The sequence below is a fragment of the Girardinichthys multiradiatus genome, chromosome 4 (assembly GCF_021462225.1).
Source record: "Girardinichthys multiradiatus isolate DD_20200921_A chromosome 4, DD_fGirMul_XY1, whole genome shotgun sequence".
NCBI lineage: Eukaryota > Metazoa > Chordata > Actinopteri > Cyprinodontiformes > Goodeidae > Girardinichthys > Girardinichthys multiradiatus.
The window spans coordinates 37,914,580-37,936,178 of NC_061797.1; the positions used below are offsets into that span (position 1 = coordinate 37,914,580).

Consider the following 21,599-nt stretch of genomic DNA (forward strand, 5'->3'; position numbering starts at 1 on the left):
TCAAAAAATGACCTTAACTGCAAAGGTACTATATGAAGAGGCGACATGACCAGCACCTGACAAAAATAGACAAATGTAGGATAATGTATAGTGCAGACAATTACATTCGTTACAACTAAATCTTAAAAGGTTTATCAGGCCACTCATCTGAAACCACTGGGCAGGTTTCTTTGGGGGGTTTGGAAGTTCTTGCTGTGTCACCATCCTCAACATTTCTTGGATAAGAAATGTCACAAGTGGCTAATCAGCCAATCAGGGGTAACATAGCCATGTCATGTTAGACAGCCGGTTAAAAAATACACTTTATTTAGACTGAGAGAGTCCTATCAAATGTTGACAAGCATTTTAATGATGATAACTAATGACTGAGGCAGTTTTCACATTGCTATTTTTTACTAAATGAAAAGACCAATTCACTTTCAAGGTTTAACACAGGCATTCAGACACTTTTGTTCTCGGAGGGCATATTGAAGGGACCTGGCATTTGTAGGTAAAAGGCCAAATTAGAGACAATAGTCCGCTGTTGTATAAAAAGACCCTTTGCCAAGATAGAACAGCATTGTTCATCATGAATAGAGGAGAATAAGAATAATGCTAGGTTTCTTTTTAGTACAGTTGCTAAACTTACAAAGAGTCATAGCTTTGTTGAGTTGTTTACTCCCCCAGCTCTCAGCAGCAATGACTTCATGTTTTATTTTTCTTTAAATAAAACAGAATCTATGAAAAATAAAATCGTTGGCATCCTCCCAAATGTGATAAATTAATCCTCAGTAAGTGAGCCAGCTTTGGAGATAACTGTTGATCCTGATCTGTGTTTGGACTGTTTTAATTCAATTGAGAGTTCTGAGTTAACATAAATATTAGCTTTATTTAAAACATCAGCTTCTATGTTGGACCCAATCCAAATCAAATTATTTAAGGAAATGTTACCTTTGATTACCGCCCCCATTTTGTTTGTTTTTATCCTTGGTGTTGGAGATTTGGTTTTCATTAATATTTTAGTTTTAATCATGTCCTTGTTGTTTATTTAGGTTTGAAAGGTCTTGCTATATACTGTTGTTATTATTGCCATTACGGTTTGTCACATTAGTTGATTCCTTTGTTTAGCTTCTCCTTTTTTGTTATTATTTCTTGTGTTCTTTCATCTATGCATTTTGGTTTATTCTCCAAAATTAGTTTCAGGCCTTTTTCATTTTTGGTTTGAAGATCATTTTAAGTCTTAGATCAGCTTTCTTTGTGTTGATTAGTATCCCTCCCTCAGTTTCCCTGCTTTCATTCTACCACAGCTGTTCCACATCTCGTCTAATTAGCATCTGGTTCTTTAATAATTTTCCACCCGTGCCTCAGTATTTAAGCTCCTGGTTTTCCATTGTTTCTTGCTGGATTCTTCTGTTACACTGCCTGTCCTCCATGACCTACTCTTCTTGTGATTCCCTCCTTTAAGTTCTTCTTTTCATTCATTTTTAAAGAACTCTATTTTGCCACAGTCAGCCTTTGCACTTGGGTCTATTGCAGACCACATCATGGCACTATTCTTGGTAAACTGATATGCACCACAGGCTTTTAAGGTTGCTGTAATCAAACCTTTACATAAGAAACCTTCTCTTGATCATGATAATTTAATAAATTACAGACAATTATCTAATCTTGCTTTCTTATCTAAAATTCTTGAGAAAATAGTTGTTAATTAAGTTTTTGAGCATTTACACAGTAATGGTCTGTTTGAAGAGTTTCAGTCAGGTTTCAGAGCTCACCATTTCACTGAAACAGAACTGGTGAAAGTCACCAATGATATTCTCATGGCTTCAGATAATGAAATTGTGTATATACTTGTGTATATACTTGTGTATATACTTGTCCTGTAGATCTTAGTGCTGCATTTGATACCATCAATCAAAATATTCTCTTAGAAAAGGCTAGAACATTTTGTAGGAATCAGGGGAACCGCACTACGCTGGTTTAAATCTTAGGGATAATTTTCTTTACTATAAATATGCTTCCGATTGGTAAAATTATCAGACAGCATGGGATAAATTTCCACTGTTACGCTGATGATACTCAGCTTCATTTATCCATAAATCATGATAAATCCAAACAGTTAAGTTGAAAGAAACTGCTTAGTCAGTCACTTAATCTGTATGGCATTAAATTGGCCCCTGATAATAAAGTGAGGAACAGTGGTGTCATTTGTGAGCAGGTCATGCCATTTAAACCCCATATTAAACAGGTTTCTAGGATTTCCTTCCTTCACCACCAGAATATTGGCAAAATTAGAAATGTCCTGTATAGGAGTGAAGCTGGAAAACTAGTCTATGCATTTGTTACCTTATAGTTGGGCTAAAATGCTGAAGCAAGAATTCTGATGAAAATTAAAAAGAGAGATAATATTTTTCAAATTTTAGCTTCTCTTTATGGGATCCCTGTTAAATCTAGAATATAATTTAAAATTATCCATCTCGCATTTAAAGCCATTAACAATGAAGCTCCATCATACATCAGAGATTGTTATACATTCCTAAAAGCACTGCATTCTTAGTGGAGGTTTACTGGTGGTTTCTCGAGTTTCTAAAAGTAGAATGGGAGGCAGATTCTTAGTTATTAGGTTCCTCTCCCAGTTTTAGTCTGTGAGGCAGAAAACCCTGGCTAAGGAAAGTTTTAAGACTAGGTGTAAAACTTTCCTTTTTAACAAAGCTTATGGTTTGAGTGGCTTAGGTTATCCTGAGCTACCTCTGTAGCTATGTTGGTATAGGCCACTGTAGTACATAATGACCACTTTTCCTCACTCTGCCACATTCTCCTACTACTCTCCAATTTTGCATTATTTGCTGTTATTTTAGCTTTTTCAGCCTTTTATGTTCTTTCACTTTTTTCTCATCATAGAAGCTACATCTGGCCTGACTCTTTGTTTAGCTGTGACAGCTTCCTGGAGGGGGGCATTAGCTGAGCTACTGCTGTCAACCACTTAATGTTCTCCTTTGATAAATAATGCACTTGGCCCTGTCTTTCAATGTTTAACCCTGTCTCTCTCCTAGGCGTAGCCATTGGCTGAGCTTGTACTGTGACTAAATGTATGTGCTTTTTTTCATCATGTAAACTTGAAAACTAGCTCAGAGCTTATCTGCTTAACTGTATTTTTCTCCTAGACGAACTCACAAAAGGAGCTACTACCGCAGTTAACCTTTTACTTTTCTTTAACACTCATGGATCTGTTCTTATGTGTTTTTTTCGTGTGCTCTGTCTTCTCAAACCCTCAGTCGGTCGTTGCAGATGGCTGCTCACACTGAGCCTGGTTCTGTTGCAGGTTTTTTCCTGTTAAATTAGTTTTCCTCACTGCTGTCGCTACATGCATGCTCAGTATGAAGAATTGCTGCGAAGTCAACAGCTCAATGCTACTGTCCACTGTTGCTATATGCTCACCCAGGAGGAGTGAATACAGCAAGGCACTGACTCGATGCAATTTGCTGGGTTTCCTTAGATAAAAACCTTTTACCTAGTTTAAATTGAACTGAACGTAGCTGTATTGTTTGATAATTTTGAATGTGTGCAATTGACTTCGAATCTGTATAATTTGTTTTTTCTGACTTTTCTATTTTTTGTAAAGTCCCTTGAGATGACATTTGAGGTGAATTGGTACTATATAAATAAATTGAATTGAAGCCTTGTTAGTTTGCACCTTCTGCTTAGTTCATTTTTCATAATTACTGTATTTCCCACCTGTAGCAGCTCCAAATCACCAAGGAGAAAATCTTTTCTTTAATCACAGCTCACAGCTTGGCTTGTCTTCACAGCTTGTTCCATTTTTCTCTCACTCCCCCCCACCTCTCATTTTCTGAATTATCCCTCATTTATTGACAGTCTTTGAAGCTTATCCAAATTTTTTTCTCATTTAGGTACAGCCTGGCATTCTAAAATTTCAGTTAGACATTGAATTAGGAACTAATTTACACAAATAAAATGTATTCTTGATCCTATATGACTTTACATAACGGAAGTCTCTAAGTTTGTGAATTTATGGGAAAGAGGTTTGGAATGGACATCTCCAGACCTCGTAGTCTGAGGTTCCCCATTCCTGTTGACATCAAGTTTTACACAAACTTGCTCCATGATGGATCCTTTTATGACTTTACCCATTTCACTGGTTCTAACATACGTTTAAGTTTGGTTTGAACAAGAATGCCAAGAACCTTCACATTCTCGGCTAAAGACCTACAAAAATGACAGTATGTATTGACTAAGTTAATACATAATATTGTCTAAAATTACAGAATTTATCCACATCTTTTATTATAATGCACTCGCATATTAACATTCTAGTGTTTTAGATCAACCCTTCATAACAGGGTTTTTATATTTGAAAATGCTGTGTTTATCTAGTAAATCCTTGACATAAACACTCAGAGTGCTGGGTATACTGCAGTAAAATATTTGCGGTGTCAATGGAAGCATTTTGTCATGTTGATGTTTGTACTGATTTGAAAGCACTGTAGTACAGTCCCACAGACACTAACAGAGGTTTACATGCTACGATGACTCAGTAAAACCAGAGAAGCCTGTAGGATAAGCAGCAAATCAAGCTTAGTGTGAGACACTAATTCTGGATGGACATTAGGGTGAGTCCCAATTTAATAATCTTACCTTTCACGTTGAAAAACATTAATGTTTTGCACTCAGTCAGTGCTATGGTTTATTGAATCACGATGTAATAAAAAATATCTTTTGGTAAAAAAAAGAGAAAGCAACATCATATGAAAAAAAAAAAGTAAATTTATTAATTTACACAGTGTGAACTGCTGTAAAAATCCCTTTCATCACTTTTGCTTTTATACAGAACTGTTATGTTCTGGGGCTGCTTTGCACCCAAGAATGGCTAAGAGGAAAACATTGGACTATTCTGAAGTGGCCTTCTATGAGCCCTGATCTAAATCCTATTGAGCATCTTTGGAAGGAGCTGAAACATGCCGTCTGGAAAATCACCCTTCAAACCTGAGACAACTGGAGCAGTTTGCTCATGAGGAGTGGACCAAATACCTGCTGAAAGGTGCAGAAGTCTCATTGACAGTTATAGGAGTTGTTTGATTGAAGTGATTGCCTCAAAATGTTGTGTAACAAAATATTATGTTAAGGATACCATCATTTTTGTCCGGGCCTGTTTTATGAGTTTATTTTTTTAAATAATTCTGTTGAAGCATGTTTGAAAAGCAATGTCTGACTTTCATTTGTTCATTTTTATAGAATGTTTATTCATTATTACCTTTGTCAGATTGAAGTAAATTCTGTGACCATTGTGGGTTTTTCTTTCATTAACCGAGGTGTACCAACAATTTTGTCCACATGTGTAAATAATTCTAAAATTTAGGGATTTGATTTTTGTGTTTTTAGTAACTATGCTTTTGAGAGTTACATTACTAATGCAGTGACATCAATTACTACTACAGTTTGTTAATCGGTGACATTATTTAGTATTTTAATTATTATTGACACTTTCATTTCACAACTAACAAGAAGAAACCCAGAACACCCTCTGCTCCGATGCTTTCAGAGTTTTGAAAAGTATTGTATCAGAATAATTTCTAAAACCTTCAAATTCCTGACACTGAAATGTTTCACATTTAGACACTGGCTTTTCTCCACATAAATGAGACAGATCCCGACAATGTGACTTCGGTGGATTTATGCAGCATGGGTAATAAAAGCTAACTTATGCTTATGCTTAACTTATGAAAATATCTATAAATAATAACCTTTTTTTTTACATCTTCAATCAGTCATGGCAGGGTCCATGCTGCACTGCTGCCAACAAATCAGACCTGGGGGTGTTAAAACAGCCCATTTATATTTCCATTTTGGATATATTTATGATAAACACTATACCACTTTATCTAAAAATTTAATGGATGTCCTTCAATAGGCTGATTGCAGGAAAAGTACCTTTTATTGAGCACCTGTTTTGAAAGCTTCTCAAATTTATGCAGAAATCTGTTAGGATTGTGTTCTGTTTTGGTGGATCTGTTTGTGTCTACTTACCTTCCAGAGTCAGAGTGGCAGGGGCGGAGTCTACACACCTGTCCTGGATTCTGCTGACGAGAGCAGCTGGCATTTAAACTCCTGGAAGTGATCCATTCCTTGCTGGATTATTCAGTGACAGTGGGTACTGAGTATGACAGCCAACAATTTCCTTTGAGACTTTCTCGAGTAACCTGGTGGTTCTTGTGTTTTTTCTAAGGATACTTATTGGAGCGTGGAACTTGCTTTTTGCTGGAGCTTAAGGACTCATGTATTTGGATTCCCCTCCTAGAGACTCTCACCTGGAAACCAACCATCTTCCGTTCTGCCACACTCTCTCTCCCACGGACCTGGAACACAAACGGACAGTCAGTCAGTCATTTTCTACCGCTTATTCCATAGTGGGTCGCAGGGAAGCTGGTGTCTATCTCCAGCAATCTATGGGCGAGAAGCAGGGTACACCCTGGACAGGCACAAATGGAAACCTAAACCTAAAACACTTACCTCCTGGACTTCCTTTGCCTCCTCCTCCGAGCTGATCTCCCTCCCAAGAGCCTGTAAGAAATTAGGAGACAATCTCCTCATTATACTCACCATTACTCCTGTGGATAACCAGCTAACGTTTTTCCTATTCCTTTGCAGGACAAACCCATTGCCTGACATTCACTGTAAATAAACATCATTAAACTTTCCTCCGTGTCTCTGCGTCATTGTTCTGTCTTTGCCTGAACTTGGGTACTCTTCTAGTTAAACCCCATCAAAATCAAAAAAATATTTGGCTAAAATTGACATTTTTCTTTAACGAGTGCTGTCAGTCAAACAGTTGATTATCTCCTCCCATCACATGTGTCAGCCTGTGCTTCATGAATAGACTGTGACAAGCAGTGTGTGGGATGTCCCTTTGATGAATCTGCACTTGTCTGTCCTCAGCAACTGCTTATTATTGCCAGGGTAAAAAGGGGCTGAAAACAAATGGCGCAATTCATTTGATCCCATTTGTTGTTTTGAGGTGCAATGCTGTGTGATTGTCATGAACCTGGGTTAAAGTGTCCTTAGAGGCAAAAAGATGAGATCTACAGTTTTAATATATTTAATAACTTTTCTGCCAACAAAATATATCTGACTGGGTACTCGTGTAAATCCTGATATGCTATATTAAACTGTATTAATATTCTAATGCTTGATCTTGATTAATTCTTTACCAATCCTTAGAGCAATCTGTATCACAAATTTAAAAGAATCAGAAGATTCCTTCATATTTGTCAAGATTAAGAATACTTTAGGATAAATTAAATATAAAACTTCAAGAAGAATTGTACTAAGAATCAACAGGAACTGGTAATTAACATGATCAAGAATTCCTTGTATTGTTAATTACACTAAAATCTACTTCCTGAATTAGGCTAAAGGGACACCTAAAGACCAAAGATGCAACTTCTGCTCTATACACTGCTTCTTACAAACTAAAAATCGCATGTTTAGGGCTTGAGAGCTTAATGTCTGAAATACAAATTAAACTGATTTAAGTCTTGACTGTACTAGTTTCTCAGGAGTTCAGGAAAATGTGTTTTTACACCCCAGGACTCTTTGATCTGTCGGCTTTCAACACTAGACATGCCACGACTGAGCAGTAAGAGTGGCTACTTGAGTCCGAAATTTGGTTGTTGGTTCACTAACAGAACCAGGTTGGTCATTCCAGGTGTACATTTCCAACAATCCCATCTCTCAGCTCGGTTGATGATGAAATCTCTTTACAAACGGTTGTTGTTTTAGCTGAGAGCTCACTGACACCAGAAGACTGAGTGCTGGGTAGTACTGGGGCCCCTCAGGGGGCTGTTAGCTCACCAATCCTCTTTATCCTGTATACTAATGATTGTGTCAGCTCACAGTCCAACCAGTATTTAATCAAATTCTCAGTTCTCAGTTTGCTCCCAGATCCCCCCTGGCAGCCATTTAGTTTTTGTGGACAAGCAGACACATACATTGCATTTTTTAGATTAAAAAATCACAACAGATTGATCTAAAACTGTTGAGTTTGTTTTTATTTTATCTATTTAATAAACTGCTTTTATTTTCTAGGGAATTATTTATTGCTCTATGCACAGACCAGATAGCTTTTTTCAATTTCGTTGAAACCTCATACGAAATTTAATGGACATAGGTGCCTGGCCAATCCGGTCAGGTAAAGCTTGAATTCAGCTCTCCCCTTGGGAGAACTTTTGGAAGAGGAGACATAAAGAGCACCTTATCAGCTAGTCGGGGGCAGACTGTGATAAGCTGCAGAATATATTTCATCCCACAGTTAAGGAGATATGGATTCTAGTTTTTTGTTTTCCTAAAGAACTTCCATTGCGCTAAAGAGAGATCAAAAAGGTGAACAAACCATTACGGTAGATAAAATAATTGTTGAATGACAGGTTTACATTTCAAATTAATGTGTTAACTAATAATGACAGTACACTAATTATGGATTGTTCCAAAGCTTTTAAATTTTTTTAATTAATAAATGAAGATCATTCACATAAGGGAAATGTTCCCATATAATAGCAAGCATTTAAACAAAGCTACTTTTTGACCATACCGGTTAAAAAAAACAAAAAAATAACATTAACATTTAGGAAATCCACTTGCATAAAATAAAGGTTATCATTAGACCTAAGATTTTGAAGTGACCTGGAAAAACGGGTTTTTGTAGGGTATAGGTAAAATCAGATATCTCTGTGTGCATTACTTAAATGTGCATTACTTCTTACAAATTTACGATGGTCTACGTTCTTTGTGTTGTGCAATCCATGTATAGACTGTTAGTGTTTACATAGTGCACTGGTATCTAAGAGCATAGGTTGCATTTACTCTGAAAGAGGTGTATTCGTGGGGAGCAAATGTGATTGGGTAAAATCCACCCCTGAGCTGGTTTACTGAGACTTTGTACAATGCTCAGTGTTCTGGATGGCCTACCTGACAACAATGTCTAAGCCTCCTCTCCTGAATCTGTTCTTTAAACAGTACATAATATTCCAGGCAAAAGTACTGATATTCTTTGAACGTTTCCACAGTTTGACATGTTATAACCACAAACTTCAATCTATTTTATTGGGATTTTATCTCATAAACCAAAGCAAAATAGTGCATAATTATATAGTGGGAAGACATTGGTTAAAAGGTTTTTAAATTATACTTGTATGTATGCAAATCTGTAGTGCAGCATACATTTGTATTCAGCTGTCTTTACTCTGATACCCCTAAATAAAATTTAGTAAAACCAAATGCCTCAGAAGTCACATAATAAGTAAATAAGTCTACCTCAGCGTAATTCTGTGAAGGCTTCATAGGTTTGTTAGGGCAAATTAGAGCAAACACCTTCATGATAACCAAGAAACACACCAAACAGCTGCCTTCAGCTCGTCTGCATCGTTGGCTCTGGTGTTTTAGTTATCCCTGTCACTTGTGCACCTTTTTCCACCAAACTTTTTCTTTACATTAATATGCTAGGATACAGTGCTCTGTGAACAGCAGGCGTATTTAGCAAAGATCTTTTGCAGTTTATCCACCTTGAGTGTAAACGGCTGTCTGCTGGACATCTGTACTGTCAGCAGTATTGCCCATGACTGTGTAGGCTTTAACATGTAGATAACATAAGATATATTTGTAAAAAATAATTCTCTTTGGGCCGTAATTTTCTAATTTAATGAGAAACTGAAAATTTGGATTTTATTAGCTGTGTGATATAACCATCAAAATTAACAGCATGTCTTCCCCCCCCTTTCTCTCTCTCTCTGCCCATGTCCTGTCTGAATACTGCAAATAAAGGCCACCAGTGCCACAAAAACCTTTAAATAAATTAACAAAATTAAATGTCTGAAATGTATTTCACTGTGAATGTGTTATGAATCTATATCATATATGAATTTCACTTTTTGAACTGAAATACTGAAATAAAAAAATTGTCGATTAGCCTGCCTATCTTTTTTACAGGCCTTTGAAGTGACACCGGAAGTCAAACGCTGTCGCTATGGTAACAGCTTAAACGAAAAAGAAAACTTTTAGCGTCAGATATTTATTTTAACAAATAAGCAAGCATTTGTTCTTACTTATTTGTTCAAAAAAACACAAAACAAGCGAATAAAGACGAACAATTAGTTTTTTCTTGTTCAAGGTTAGAAGTTAACTTTATGAAACGTTCAATGGAGCCGGAGCTGAATGAGGGAAAAACCCGACGCGGTAGAAAACAGCAGAGCAACGTCAGCGACAAATACCTTCTTCTTACTCCTATGGTAAAAACTACCAGTTCTAATGCCCTGACCATTGTAATAATAGTATAAGCTAAATAAGTTCAAGTTTTGCGCTGTGGAGAAGATAGCGCTAGAGAATGTGCGTGTTTTGTTTAATTCAACTTACCAAACTGGCCTGTTGTGTAGATCAACAGGTGCAAGTTGCATCTGATGACAGCTAAAACGCTGGCTGCAGGAAAGCTGCAAACGATGGTGAGTCCTCCCCTCATTCTAGATACTAAATTAATTAATGATAATATGAGATCAGGCAGTATTTAGTATCAAGTGTCTGAGCGCTGTATTTGTCTGTGATATGACACACACATTAAACTAACACAAAAAGTACATCTAAAATGTCAAAGGTGGGGTGTTTTAAATTGGTCAATCTTAACTTGAATTCTGTTGAAAACTTTCTATTACATTGAATGATAAAAAAATAAAAAAAAACTTCTACTGACTCAAATACTCATGACCATGCTTGAATTTATGGCACAATCTAGATAATTGTTTATCCGTTATTTTCCTAAAAATAGTTTTATTTCAGTATTTTTGACATGTGAAACTATTATTTAAGTGTTTAATTGCAAGTGTAAACCATGTTATGTTTACTGTTTTTCAGTCTGACTCTCAAGATTTATCTAAAGAGACAAAGATCAGTACCACGCAAACAACTGGTGATTCCAACTCAGGTAAGCTTTGTCCTTTTCTCTCATTCAGTCACTCACCTGCCAGCTGTCTGAGAAGATTTTTCAGGTACATCTCGATAGACGAGAAAAAACAATTGACACGTTGATTTATATCAGTGATACGGTTCAAAATTGTAACTCATACTCATCCTGTAAAGATTAATTTCACACAAAGTGATGTATTTTAAGTCGTATTTTTTATTTTATTTCAATTATTAGGGTTTAATGAAAACCCGGACAAATTTTCTGTCAGGTTTAGGTCAGGCAAGTTTGTTGGCCTAACAAGCACAGTGGTCATTAAGAGCAGACTGCAAACTGAGCCAACTGATAAACATTGCCACTGTTTATCAGTTTGGGCGGGTGCCACATTTTGCTAGAAAATTACGTCAGTATCTCCATAAAGCTTGTGCAGACAAGACGGAAGCATTGATTTATCCTATACCACTTGGTAGACTGCTATCCTATTGCACGTCTACCTTTTTCCTTCCCACAAAACCTTTTGTTAGTATGCTTAGATATAGCACTCTGTAAACTGTCAGCTTTTTTAGCAATGATCTTTTGTGGCTTACCTTTGCGCGTCACTGACTGTCAGCTGGACAGCTGTTAAGTTAACAACCCTTGATTGTGTAGGCCACAGAATAACATTTCTGCAATAAAAAAAAGGATTTTGGGTTTATATTAGCTGTAAGCATTAATTATTAAAACTAACAGAAATTCATGCCTGAAATATATAATTCTGTGTGTAACAAATCTACATATATACACATTTTACTTTTTGAATTAATTTACTATAATGAATTAATACATTTTGATGACGTTACATTTTTTTGACATGCTCCAACTCTATATATGAATGGGCTTTATGCAGCAAACCCTTTCGTGTCCTGCTTCATGTTATCTGAAGAAAGTGGGTTACATCTCAACAATAAAACCGGGGTTGCCAGTGACAACTGTGCTCAGTATTTAGTACGGCTAGCAGGTGCTGCTCCAGTTTCCCATGCATCAAATGAAACAAGAGGCAGATCAAGCAGAGTGCCTAACAGTGCAGAGGTCACATGCCATCGCCTTGCCCTAAAAAGTTTCAAGCTATCAGGTAAATGTAACAATATTTGTTTTCTCTAAATGAGGGCAAAACTCATTCATATAATGATAATTTTTTATGGATGTTTGTATAACTTACAAATGAAGTTTAGTGTGCATTTTCATGCAACTCGATAAGATGCTGATGAGATGCAGAATTTGATCTTTAATGTACATATTAGGTTGTTCTGCAGGATATAATCGCAGAGCTCCTTCAAGTTTCCCCTGCACCGAGATTAATTTTGCTGCCAGTTTTCAACGAATTGACTTGGACAGGTACTATTCTCTTTAAAATCTCCAACAGAACTAATATTGACTTGTTCTCATTTAGATATGTTTTATTTAGCTGAAAATCCCACTAAATGTAATATGTGATTGATATTAAAAATTCTTTACTGCCAGTTCTTTATATGTAATTTGCAAAAGAAATTTCAGGCACATCTTAATTGATTAGAGTATCATTGAAAAGTTTATTTATTTTAATGCAATTCAAAAAGTGAAAGTGATTTAATATATACAGTACAGACCAAACGTTTGGACACGCCTTCTCATTCACAGAGTTTTCTTTATTTTCATGACTATGAATATTGTAGTTTCACACTGAAGGCATCAAATCTATGAATTAACATGTGGAATTATATACTGAACAAAAAAGTGTGAAACAACTGAAAATATGTCTTATATTCTAGGTTCTTCAAAGTAGACACCTTTTGCTTTGATTACTGCTCCGCACACTATTGGCATTCTGTTGATGAGCTTCAAGAGGTAGTCACCTGAAATGGTTTTCCAACAGTCTTGAAGGAGTTCCCAGAGATGCTTAGCACTTGTTGGCCCTTTTGCCTTCACTCTGCGATCCAGCTCACCCCAAACCATCTCGATTGGGTTCAGGTCCGGTGACTGTGGAGGCCAGGTCTTCTGGCGCAGCACCCCATCACTCTCCTTCTTGGTCAAATAGCCCTTACACAGCCTGGAGGTGTGTTTGGAGTCATTGTCCTGTTGAAAAATAAATGATGGTCCAACTAAACGCAAACCGGATGGAATAGCATGCCGCTGCAAGATGCTGTGGTAGCCATGCTGGTTCAGTATGCCTTCAATTTTGAATAAATCCCCAACAGTGTCACCAGCAAAACACCTCCACACCATCACACCTCCTCCTCCATGCTTCACAGTGGGAACCAGGCATGTAGAGTCCATCCGTTCACCTCTTCTGCGCCGCACAAAGATACGGTGGTTGGAACCAAAGATCTCAAACTTGGACTCATCAGACCAAAGCACAGATTTCCACTGGTCTAATGTCCATTCCTTGTGGTCTTTAGCCCAAACAAGTCTCTTCTGCTTGTTGCCTGTCCTCAGCAGTGGTTTCCTAGCAGCTATTTTACCATGAAGGCCTGATTCACACAGTCTCCTCTTAACAGTTGTTCTAGAGATGTGTCTGCTGGTAGAACTCTGTGTGGCATTGACCTGTTCTCTAATCTGAGCTGCATTTAACCTGCGATTTCTGAGGCTGGTGACTCGGATGAACTTATCGTCCGCAGCAGAGGTGACTCTTGGTCTTCCTTTCCTGGGGCGGTCCTCATGTGGGCCAGTTTCTTTGTAGCGCTTGATGGTTTTTGCGACTGCACTTGGGGACACTTTCAAAGTTTTCACAATTGTTCGGACTGACTGACCTTCATTTCTTAAAGTAATGATTGCCACTCGTTTTTCTTTACTTAGCTGCTTTTTTCTTGCCATAATACGAATTCTAACAGTCTATTCAGTAGGACTATCAGCTGTGTAATGTATCCACCTCCTGGACAACACAACTGATGGTCCCAACCCCATTTATAAGGCTTGAAATCCCACTTATTAAACCTGACAGGGCACACCTGTGAAGTGAAAACCATTTCAGGTGACTACCTCTTGAAGCTCATCAACAGAATGCCAAGAGTGCGCGGAGCAGTAATCAAAGCAAAAGGTGGCTACTTAGAAGAACCTAGAATATAAGACATATTTTCAGTTGTTTCACACTTTTTTGTTCAGTATATAATTCCACATGTGTTAATTCATAGTTTTGATGCCTTCAGTGTGAAGCTACAATATTCATAGTCATGAAAATAAAGAAAACTCTTTGAATGAGATGGTGTGTCCAAACGTTTGGTCTGTACTGTAGGTTCATTCATTCAGTGTTTATTTCTGATTATTTACATAATTATCACTGACAACCAATGAAAACCCAAATAATCTGTTTCTTAGTGAATTAAGCTTCTGCACCTTCTACCACACTTCCTTCCATTCAACTTTATATTTATGCTCTAGGATAATCTAGTTGTGGAGAGTATTAAGGATTTTATGCCAGACAACTGTAAAGTCAGCAGTCTTCGCCTTTATTGTGTCATGTTGAAAAAGTCTTAAAAACTGAATGTTTGGTTGTCATTAAGCCATAATCGTCAAAATGAACAGATACGACCAATTTAAATAAATCAGTCTTTGTGTAATAAATCTATAGAATAAATCATAGTCACTTTTTGGATTTAATTACTCAACTAAACTTTCTAATATTCAAATTTATTGATCCTATGTAAGAATGCTTATGAAATATATATTCTAGGCTGCCACCAGAGAGCAGCATAGTCTCTTTGAATTAGCATGCCCAGTCTCCAACAAATAGTAGCAATGAAAAAAAAAGTTTGCTAATAGTGAACTCAGCAGAAATCATTTAATAATAACATGTAGCGAGATATTAGATAATTAGAATCTCTAAGTAAAGGGAAGTTGTTTGTTATTGAATAAATGAAGAAATTGAGTGGAAGCTGAATCTGGTTAAATATATTTCTTCCAATCATCTAGGTGTGGATTGGGCAAATTCCCACATCTGGGCTTCATTGAAGAACTGCAACTTCTTAACCTGCAGCACAATCTGATTACAAGAATCCAACATTTGCCACAGCTGCAGCAGCTCATCCTCTTGAACTTGTACGACAATCACATCTCTTATATGACGGGAATTGAAAATCTCAGCTTTCTCAGGGTTCTCATTCTGGGGAAGAACAGGTTGGTCATCACAACAGGAGTCAATAAATGAAATGTTAGACTGTTTAAAATTTGTGTGTTATGCAAAATAACACTACTACACAGTTACAATTCTGTTTAACCTCATAAAAATGATTCTGCAGTTTAAAGTAAAGTGCAGTACTTTTATGAATTAAATATTGCATGTTTGTGCAAAACATGTTGAATATATATGGTGTTTTGTTATCTGCTTAACATAAATGATGAATTCAATGATTCAGAGAAAAGTGCCTTCAAAGTTGTAACGGTAATTATAAAGCCAGCCGTCACAGTATCTTATTTGACTTCAAAAGTCAGCATGAAAAAGATTAAATTAAATAAAACATTAGAAACATTTGGTGTCCATATGTATTCAGTCCCTTTTAATTTATTACCCCTAAAAGAATTCAATGCAACTCACTGGCTTCATACCAATTTATAAATAGAACCTACTTGTGTGTAAATGAATTTCAGAATCAGTACAGTTGTTCTGTGAAGGCCTTAAAGGTTTGTTAAAGAATATTTGTGAATAAACAACATCATAAAGACGAAAGAACACAGCAGACAGGTCAGGGCTAAAGTTAGGAGAAGTTTAAAATAGTTGTAGGTTATAAAACAATATCCACAACTTTGAACATCTCACAGAGCACTGTTCAATCTATTGTCACAAAATGCACAGAGTATGGGACAGCTACAAACCAAACAAGACATGGCTCTCTATCGGAACTGAAAGGCCAGGCAAGAAGAGCAATAATTAGTGAATCAGCCAAGAGGCTTATGGTTGGGAGAGCTGTACCTGCACTTTACAAATGTGGCTTGGGTGGAAGAGTGGCCAGAACAAAACCATATTGTAGAAGAAGGTGCTCTGCTCAGATGAAACCAAAACTGAACTACATTAAAAAACACTGTGTGACCCTGAATACACTATCCCCATGGTGATACATGTTAGTGACAGCACGATGTTGTTGGGATGCTTTTCCTCAGCAGGGACAGTGAAACTGGTCAATGTTGAGGGGAAGATGAGTGGAGCTAAACTAAGGACATTAGTTGCAGAAAACCTGTTAAGGGGCTGTTAGACCTCACCTTGCCAATGAAGGCAAGGTGCCTTGACCCTGCAGACAAGTAAATGCTCCTAGTCATACTGTTTTTTGACTCAGAAGGGGAGATGAAGAAAAGTGAGTTCCTACCAAAATATCAATTGGTTATTAATAGCCCTGTTGTCTCTTAAAAATATATTATTCACTATCGGAAAACATGTCTCACTGTATTTCTTAAAAACAAGTTTGTTGTTGTTTCTCTTTCTCTTTCTCTGCCTGATATCTGAGATTTTTTTTTTTCTGGTGTGTGTTTGGCGCCACCCTCTGACTGGGAGTAGTACTGTTGTTAACACACACCAAAACGTGGTCACAGAGCACCCTGGAAGGTATAAATAAGGCCTGGGAAGGAGGTTCACCTTTCAAAAAGACAACAATCATAAATACACAGACAGACCTACAATGGAATCATTTACATAAATAAAAAAAACTCATGTGTTAGAATAGCCCTGTCAAAGTCTAGCCAAAAATCTATTTCAGTATCTGGGACTTTAAAATTGTTTTTCATACATGCTCTTAATCCAATATGACTGAACCTGAGTTATTTTGCAAAATGGGCAAAATGTTCAGCATCTTGATGTACAATAGTGGAGAAATACCCCACAAGACTTGCAAATGGTAAATGGCCTGTACTTGTATGGCGCTTTATCAAGTCCCAGTCAAGTAAAGTGTGGAAAAAATCAACAGGAATGAATACTTTTGCAAGGTACAGTACTGTATATACCTAATGTCTGCATTTCCATTTCAGAATCCAAAAGATTTGCTCTATGGAAAGCTTATACAAACTGAGCATTTTGGACTTGCATGATAATCAGGTACTGTTCCTTTACTATCTTTCAATCTACAACATGTGTGTATTTATTTATCAATTCTGTACAGCAAGAGCTTGATGGGTCACCCTCTTCTTCCAGACAACAAATTTAGCAAGTGGGGCACAGTTTTATAAATGTTGATTTTGATTCTATATGGCAGCAGTAGAGGGGGATGATTATTCTGGAAACTTTCTCATGACCCACTGACATGCAATATTCTGTATTTTCAGAGCAAACATTGTGACATTTGCTGATTTACAAATTTACAAATGAAAAGTATAATTTTGGAAGCTGAATCACTTGTATCTTTTTTGTCTAATTTAATTGTTTCTTTTTCTCTTTGAAGCCTGATCTCTCTTGACCTGTTATCTGGAGCTTTACACAGTTATTTTTCCCACCAGGATTAGAAATTAAAGCATGGAAAAATATTTAAAAATGACACAGTCTTGTCTAAAGTACACTCCCACGATTATTTTCCTACTGACTCCAACATAATTTATCCAACAGGCATAACTGTTTTATGTTGTCAGCTGTGGGATCAGCTTAGAGCTTTCAAAGATTATTGTGTTCCTTCTATAAAGGTTCTGCTATTGAGGGCTGTTTTTTGGCCTTCAGAGCAGAGTCTTGCCTGAAGAAGCCGAACAATGTCAGATGAAAAATGTAAAACTCCTGGAAAAATAAAAAAAGAACAGAGAGGCTTCCCTTGTTCAAATTAGCGTTGTGCCAACATGCCGCCCACACTCCTCCTCAGAGAGTGTCTACAGAGCTCTGGTTAGGCTTTCTCCCTTTCTGGTGTTGGCTGCTCTTTACATGAACAGGCATCTCAATTACTGTTCAGTGACTGCTATAGAGTTATGTTATTTATTTCTGACAGAGGATGCTTTGTTGCCTCAGGTACTCTGAACTTGTTTGCTCTAACAGAAAAGGAAGAAATTATTAGAATACATATGAATGAATTTAAGCATGTGTCTCTAACCTTTATCTGATTTTTATGAATTCCAAAAATGTAAACATTGTGTTGTTGACGTGTTTATACAGAGAAAATGGTGATGATTTATTTTTATTTGATGCATTTAATAAATAGGAAAACAAAAAACAGCCAGTCACCAATCAGAGCCACGCAAGGGAAAATGCCTTAATTGGTCTCTCTAAATTGCTCTTAGATGCAAGTGTGTGCACATATGTGTTTCTGTGTTGCCCTGTGGTGGACTAGAGACCCATCCAGTGTGTTCTCTGCCTCTTGTCCGATGGAGAAAGGGACTGCAAGGAAAAGCGATAAAATCAATGCATGATGGATGGACGGTTCTCACCAGACCGTTTGTACCTTAAGCCATTCATACACTTCAAATGCGCTGTTTTACTCCTGTTTACTTTTCTGTTTATTTTTGTTCATATATAGAGAACTTCAGTCCAATTTGTATTGTCCACCAAAGATAGTACAATTTTAAAAACTGATCTGTAAAACACTAGCTGATGGCAATCGTTCTCTATCTGTATTGTCACCTTTATTCTGATGTTTGCATCTCTGCTGAGCTTTTCTCTCTCCATTCTCAATCAAAGGTGTTTACATTACTTCAAACACATTTCTTTTTGCCCATTTGAATTTAGTAATAGGATGTGGTTTCATGTCCAGTTGGCTGGATCTTTCAAAAAGGCTATACTCTCTTTGGGACTGTGTATCTATCCCACAGCCGTGCTGCAGAACCAGGCCTTTGGGTTACTATGCTATCTGATGTTGTGACATATACAAACAGTTACTATTTAACTTTCTGGAGCTTATATATTTTAATACATGTCACTTTTTATACTTTATTACTTTCAACCTATTGTGATCTATTCCCATTTCTAGACATTAATTGGCAAAACATTCAAAACAAACTTCAGTGGTTATATTTTTCAGAGAGAGAATGCAATGTTTGATTGCTCTTCTGTCTTTGATTTTCAAAATTTTTCATTTACCAAATTCTCATGTATATTTGACCCAAAGTGCACAGACCCCTGTTAAAAACCAGCTTTATGTGATGTAAAAAAAGTGAGATAATGATAAAACTTTTTCCACTTTTAATTTTAGTTAAATTGTGCAGTATATGGAAAAGGCTTTGAAATTATTTACAGTAATCTTATTTCTTACATAAAAACCTGACATTTTAACAGTGGTGTGTACACTGTTTATATCCACTGTTTAAGCTCTCCAGTCTCCAAACAGCAGAAAACATTTACAGTCTGCTTACCAAAAAGCTTCTTTTCAGTAAATTTTTTTCATATAGAAAATAAAATCCAGATTGTATTCATATTAATAGATGTTCGCCCCTGTGAATGTAACTGGAGTAATCTCAAGGATTGAAAAGTGAACTCTTGATGCCCCTTTTAAAAGTTCCTCACACTGGGAGAGAAATTTAGAGAGCAAACACTAACAGCCTCAGAGGATTCAGGTGAAGTATTTAAAATGTCAGAAATATGACAATATCTCCTACCACTTGAGGAAGGAAGCATATGGTTTCACCGCTGAATGGCCTCTAGCAACATGTTTGTTTTTATAATTTAAAGGTCCAAACATGAGTCATGGGTTGGTGAAATGCAGTATATACTGTTAGGTTGGGATACAGGTCATTGCTCTTCTGTAAGTGATATGAGATTACATGAAAGGTATAGTAAGGGTAATTGTCTGTCCAGCTTTTTGTAGAATAATTCCTAAGAACTTTATACCATTGGAAATTCATTATAATTACATGTGTGATGAATCTGTTTAAAATGTCTGTCAAACCAAAGTCTTCCCTGTCGTAACACTGAATATAAAATACTGTTATATTTATATTCATGTTTTTACAGCCTTTCCCCCAATTTGCTTAAATTCAGATCAGCAAGATAGAAAATATTTCTCACCTGACTGAGCTCCGAGTTCTGAACCTGTCTGGAAACCGCATCTCAAGAGTGGAAAATTTGCAAGGCCTCAGCTCTTTGACTGAACTCAACCTGAAAGACAACTGCATCTCTGTGGTGGTAAGAAGCCTTACTAGCACATGGTCTTTTTTGTTTTACCAACATAGTTAAAGGTCATTAGAGGACCTTGCAAAACTTTTCACAGCCCTTTAACATTTTTATATGTACTGTTACAACCTCAAACTTCAATGAATCTTAATGGGATTTGTTCTGATAAACCAACAATTAAGTAGTGCAATGCAAGGAAAATTAAACACAGTTTCATTTTTGTTTTTATAAATAAAAATGTGTACTTTGGGTTTGTATTCAGTGCCCACCCCCAAGTTGATACTTTGTAGAAACCTTTCACTGCATTTACTTCTGCAAGGCTTTAATTAATGTTTCTACCTAGAGACTGAAGTTTGGGTTCAGTAATTTTTCTAGCTTAAACTCAGCCAGATTGAACGGAGAGCGTCTATTAACAGCATTTTCAAGTCTTTCGGGACATTCTCAGTTGGATTTAGGTCTGGACTTTGACTGGACAATGCTAACACATGAATATGCTATGATCTAAACCAGTCTTTTAACCCTGGTTCTCAAGGCACACTGCCCTACATGTTTTATATGTTTTAGCACACTTGATTTAAATTGATGGCTGATTAACAGGCTTTTGCTGATCTGCAATCATCTGAATCAGGTGTGTTAAAGGAGGGACACTTCTGAAACATGCAGTGTAGTGTGCCTTGAGGACCAGGGTTGAAAAACACTGATAAAACATTCCATTGTAGCTGTTGCTGTATGCTTTGTTGTTGTCCTGCTGGATGATGAACCCCCCCTGCCCCAGTCTGTTGCAAACTCTCGCAGGTTTTCTTCCAGGGCCACCCTGTATTTAGCTCCATCCATCTTCCCATCTGTCTGTCCAGCTTCCCTCTCCCCTCAAAGAACAGCATACTTATGGCATGATGCTGCAACCACCTTTTTATTGTGGGGATGGTGTCTTCAAGTTTATATGTATTATCCGGAGGTCGGGATATTGTTTTATAACCCAACGCTGAACTTCTCCACAACTTTATCCCTGATCTGTCTGGTGTGTTTCTTAGCCTTGATCATTCCACTTGTCCATTAATGTGGACTCTATTTACTTATTAAATCTGAAGGCAAAAGATTGCACTACTTTGTGTTGGTCAATCACATAAGATCCCAAAAAATAGACTGAAATTTGTGGTTGCAATGTAAGAAAATATGGAAAGGTTTAAGGGTTATGAACACTTTTGCAACACATTGTACTGCTTCCCACTTAAAAGGGCCTGAAATAAAAAATTTAAAAAATTGTTCAGACACAGCACAGCTGTAGAGTCAGTTGCAATTTACTTTTTTCCACTGCTTTATTTTTTATCCAATACAGCATGGATATTCCTCAGTTTTGGGCTGTAATGATCTTAATTTCATCCCAGTATGGAACCCCCTTACATGGATGTTCACATTCATATATTAGCTAAGAGTAATACAGAACACGTTCTATATAAAAACAAACACATATACTAATTTTGACATGTGGTAGAGGTGCAAATATTAGTCCTTTCAGATTGCTCAGGTTGTTTCTGCTCTCATATTTATATGACTCAATGTTTTTTTTTTGTGTGTGTTAAGAATATAACAAAACCAGAAGTGAAATCAATAAAATCATTGTCAAGGAGTCTGTGTTAA

At 36.8% G+C, this 21,599-nt stretch overlaps 1 protein-coding gene and 1 long non-coding RNA gene across 5 annotated transcripts in view; both read left to right on the forward strand.

Annotated features, from left to right (window-relative positions):
* Positions 1-6,141: 6,141 nt before the first annotated feature.
* On the forward strand, positions 6,142-6,695 carry LOC124866893. The gene is made up of 2 exons (XR_007037946.1): positions 6,142-6,560; positions 6,646-6,695. It is a non-coding gene; the product is annotated as an uncharacterized LOC124866893 (long non-coding RNA).
* Positions 6,696-10,024: 3,329 nt separating this feature from the next.
* Positions 10,025-21,599, forward strand: part of LOC124866891 (leucine-rich repeat-containing protein 49-like) — a 57,040-nt gene continuing 45,465 nt past the window's right edge. Inside the window, exons 1-8 of one of the 4 annotated variants that reach the window (XM_047362920.1) lie at positions 10,025-10,277; positions 10,422-10,487; positions 10,894-10,963; positions 11,829-12,053; positions 12,223-12,316; positions 14,867-15,070; positions 16,910-16,976; positions 19,830-19,973. In XM_047362920.1, coding sequence (XP_047218876.1) covers positions 10,176-10,277; positions 10,422-10,487; positions 10,894-10,963; positions 11,829-12,053; positions 12,223-12,316; positions 14,867-15,070; positions 16,910-16,976; positions 19,830-19,973 — 972 coding nt within the window. In that variant the 5' untranslated portion in view covers positions 10,025-10,175. Of the gene's footprint in view, positions 10,278-10,421; positions 10,488-10,599; positions 10,637-10,893; positions 10,964-11,828; positions 12,054-12,222; positions 12,317-14,866; positions 15,071-16,909; positions 16,977-19,829; positions 19,974-21,599 lie in introns of those variants that run through there. The other 3 variants (XM_047362921.1, XM_047362922.1, XM_047362923.1) reach the window with 3 other exon arrangements.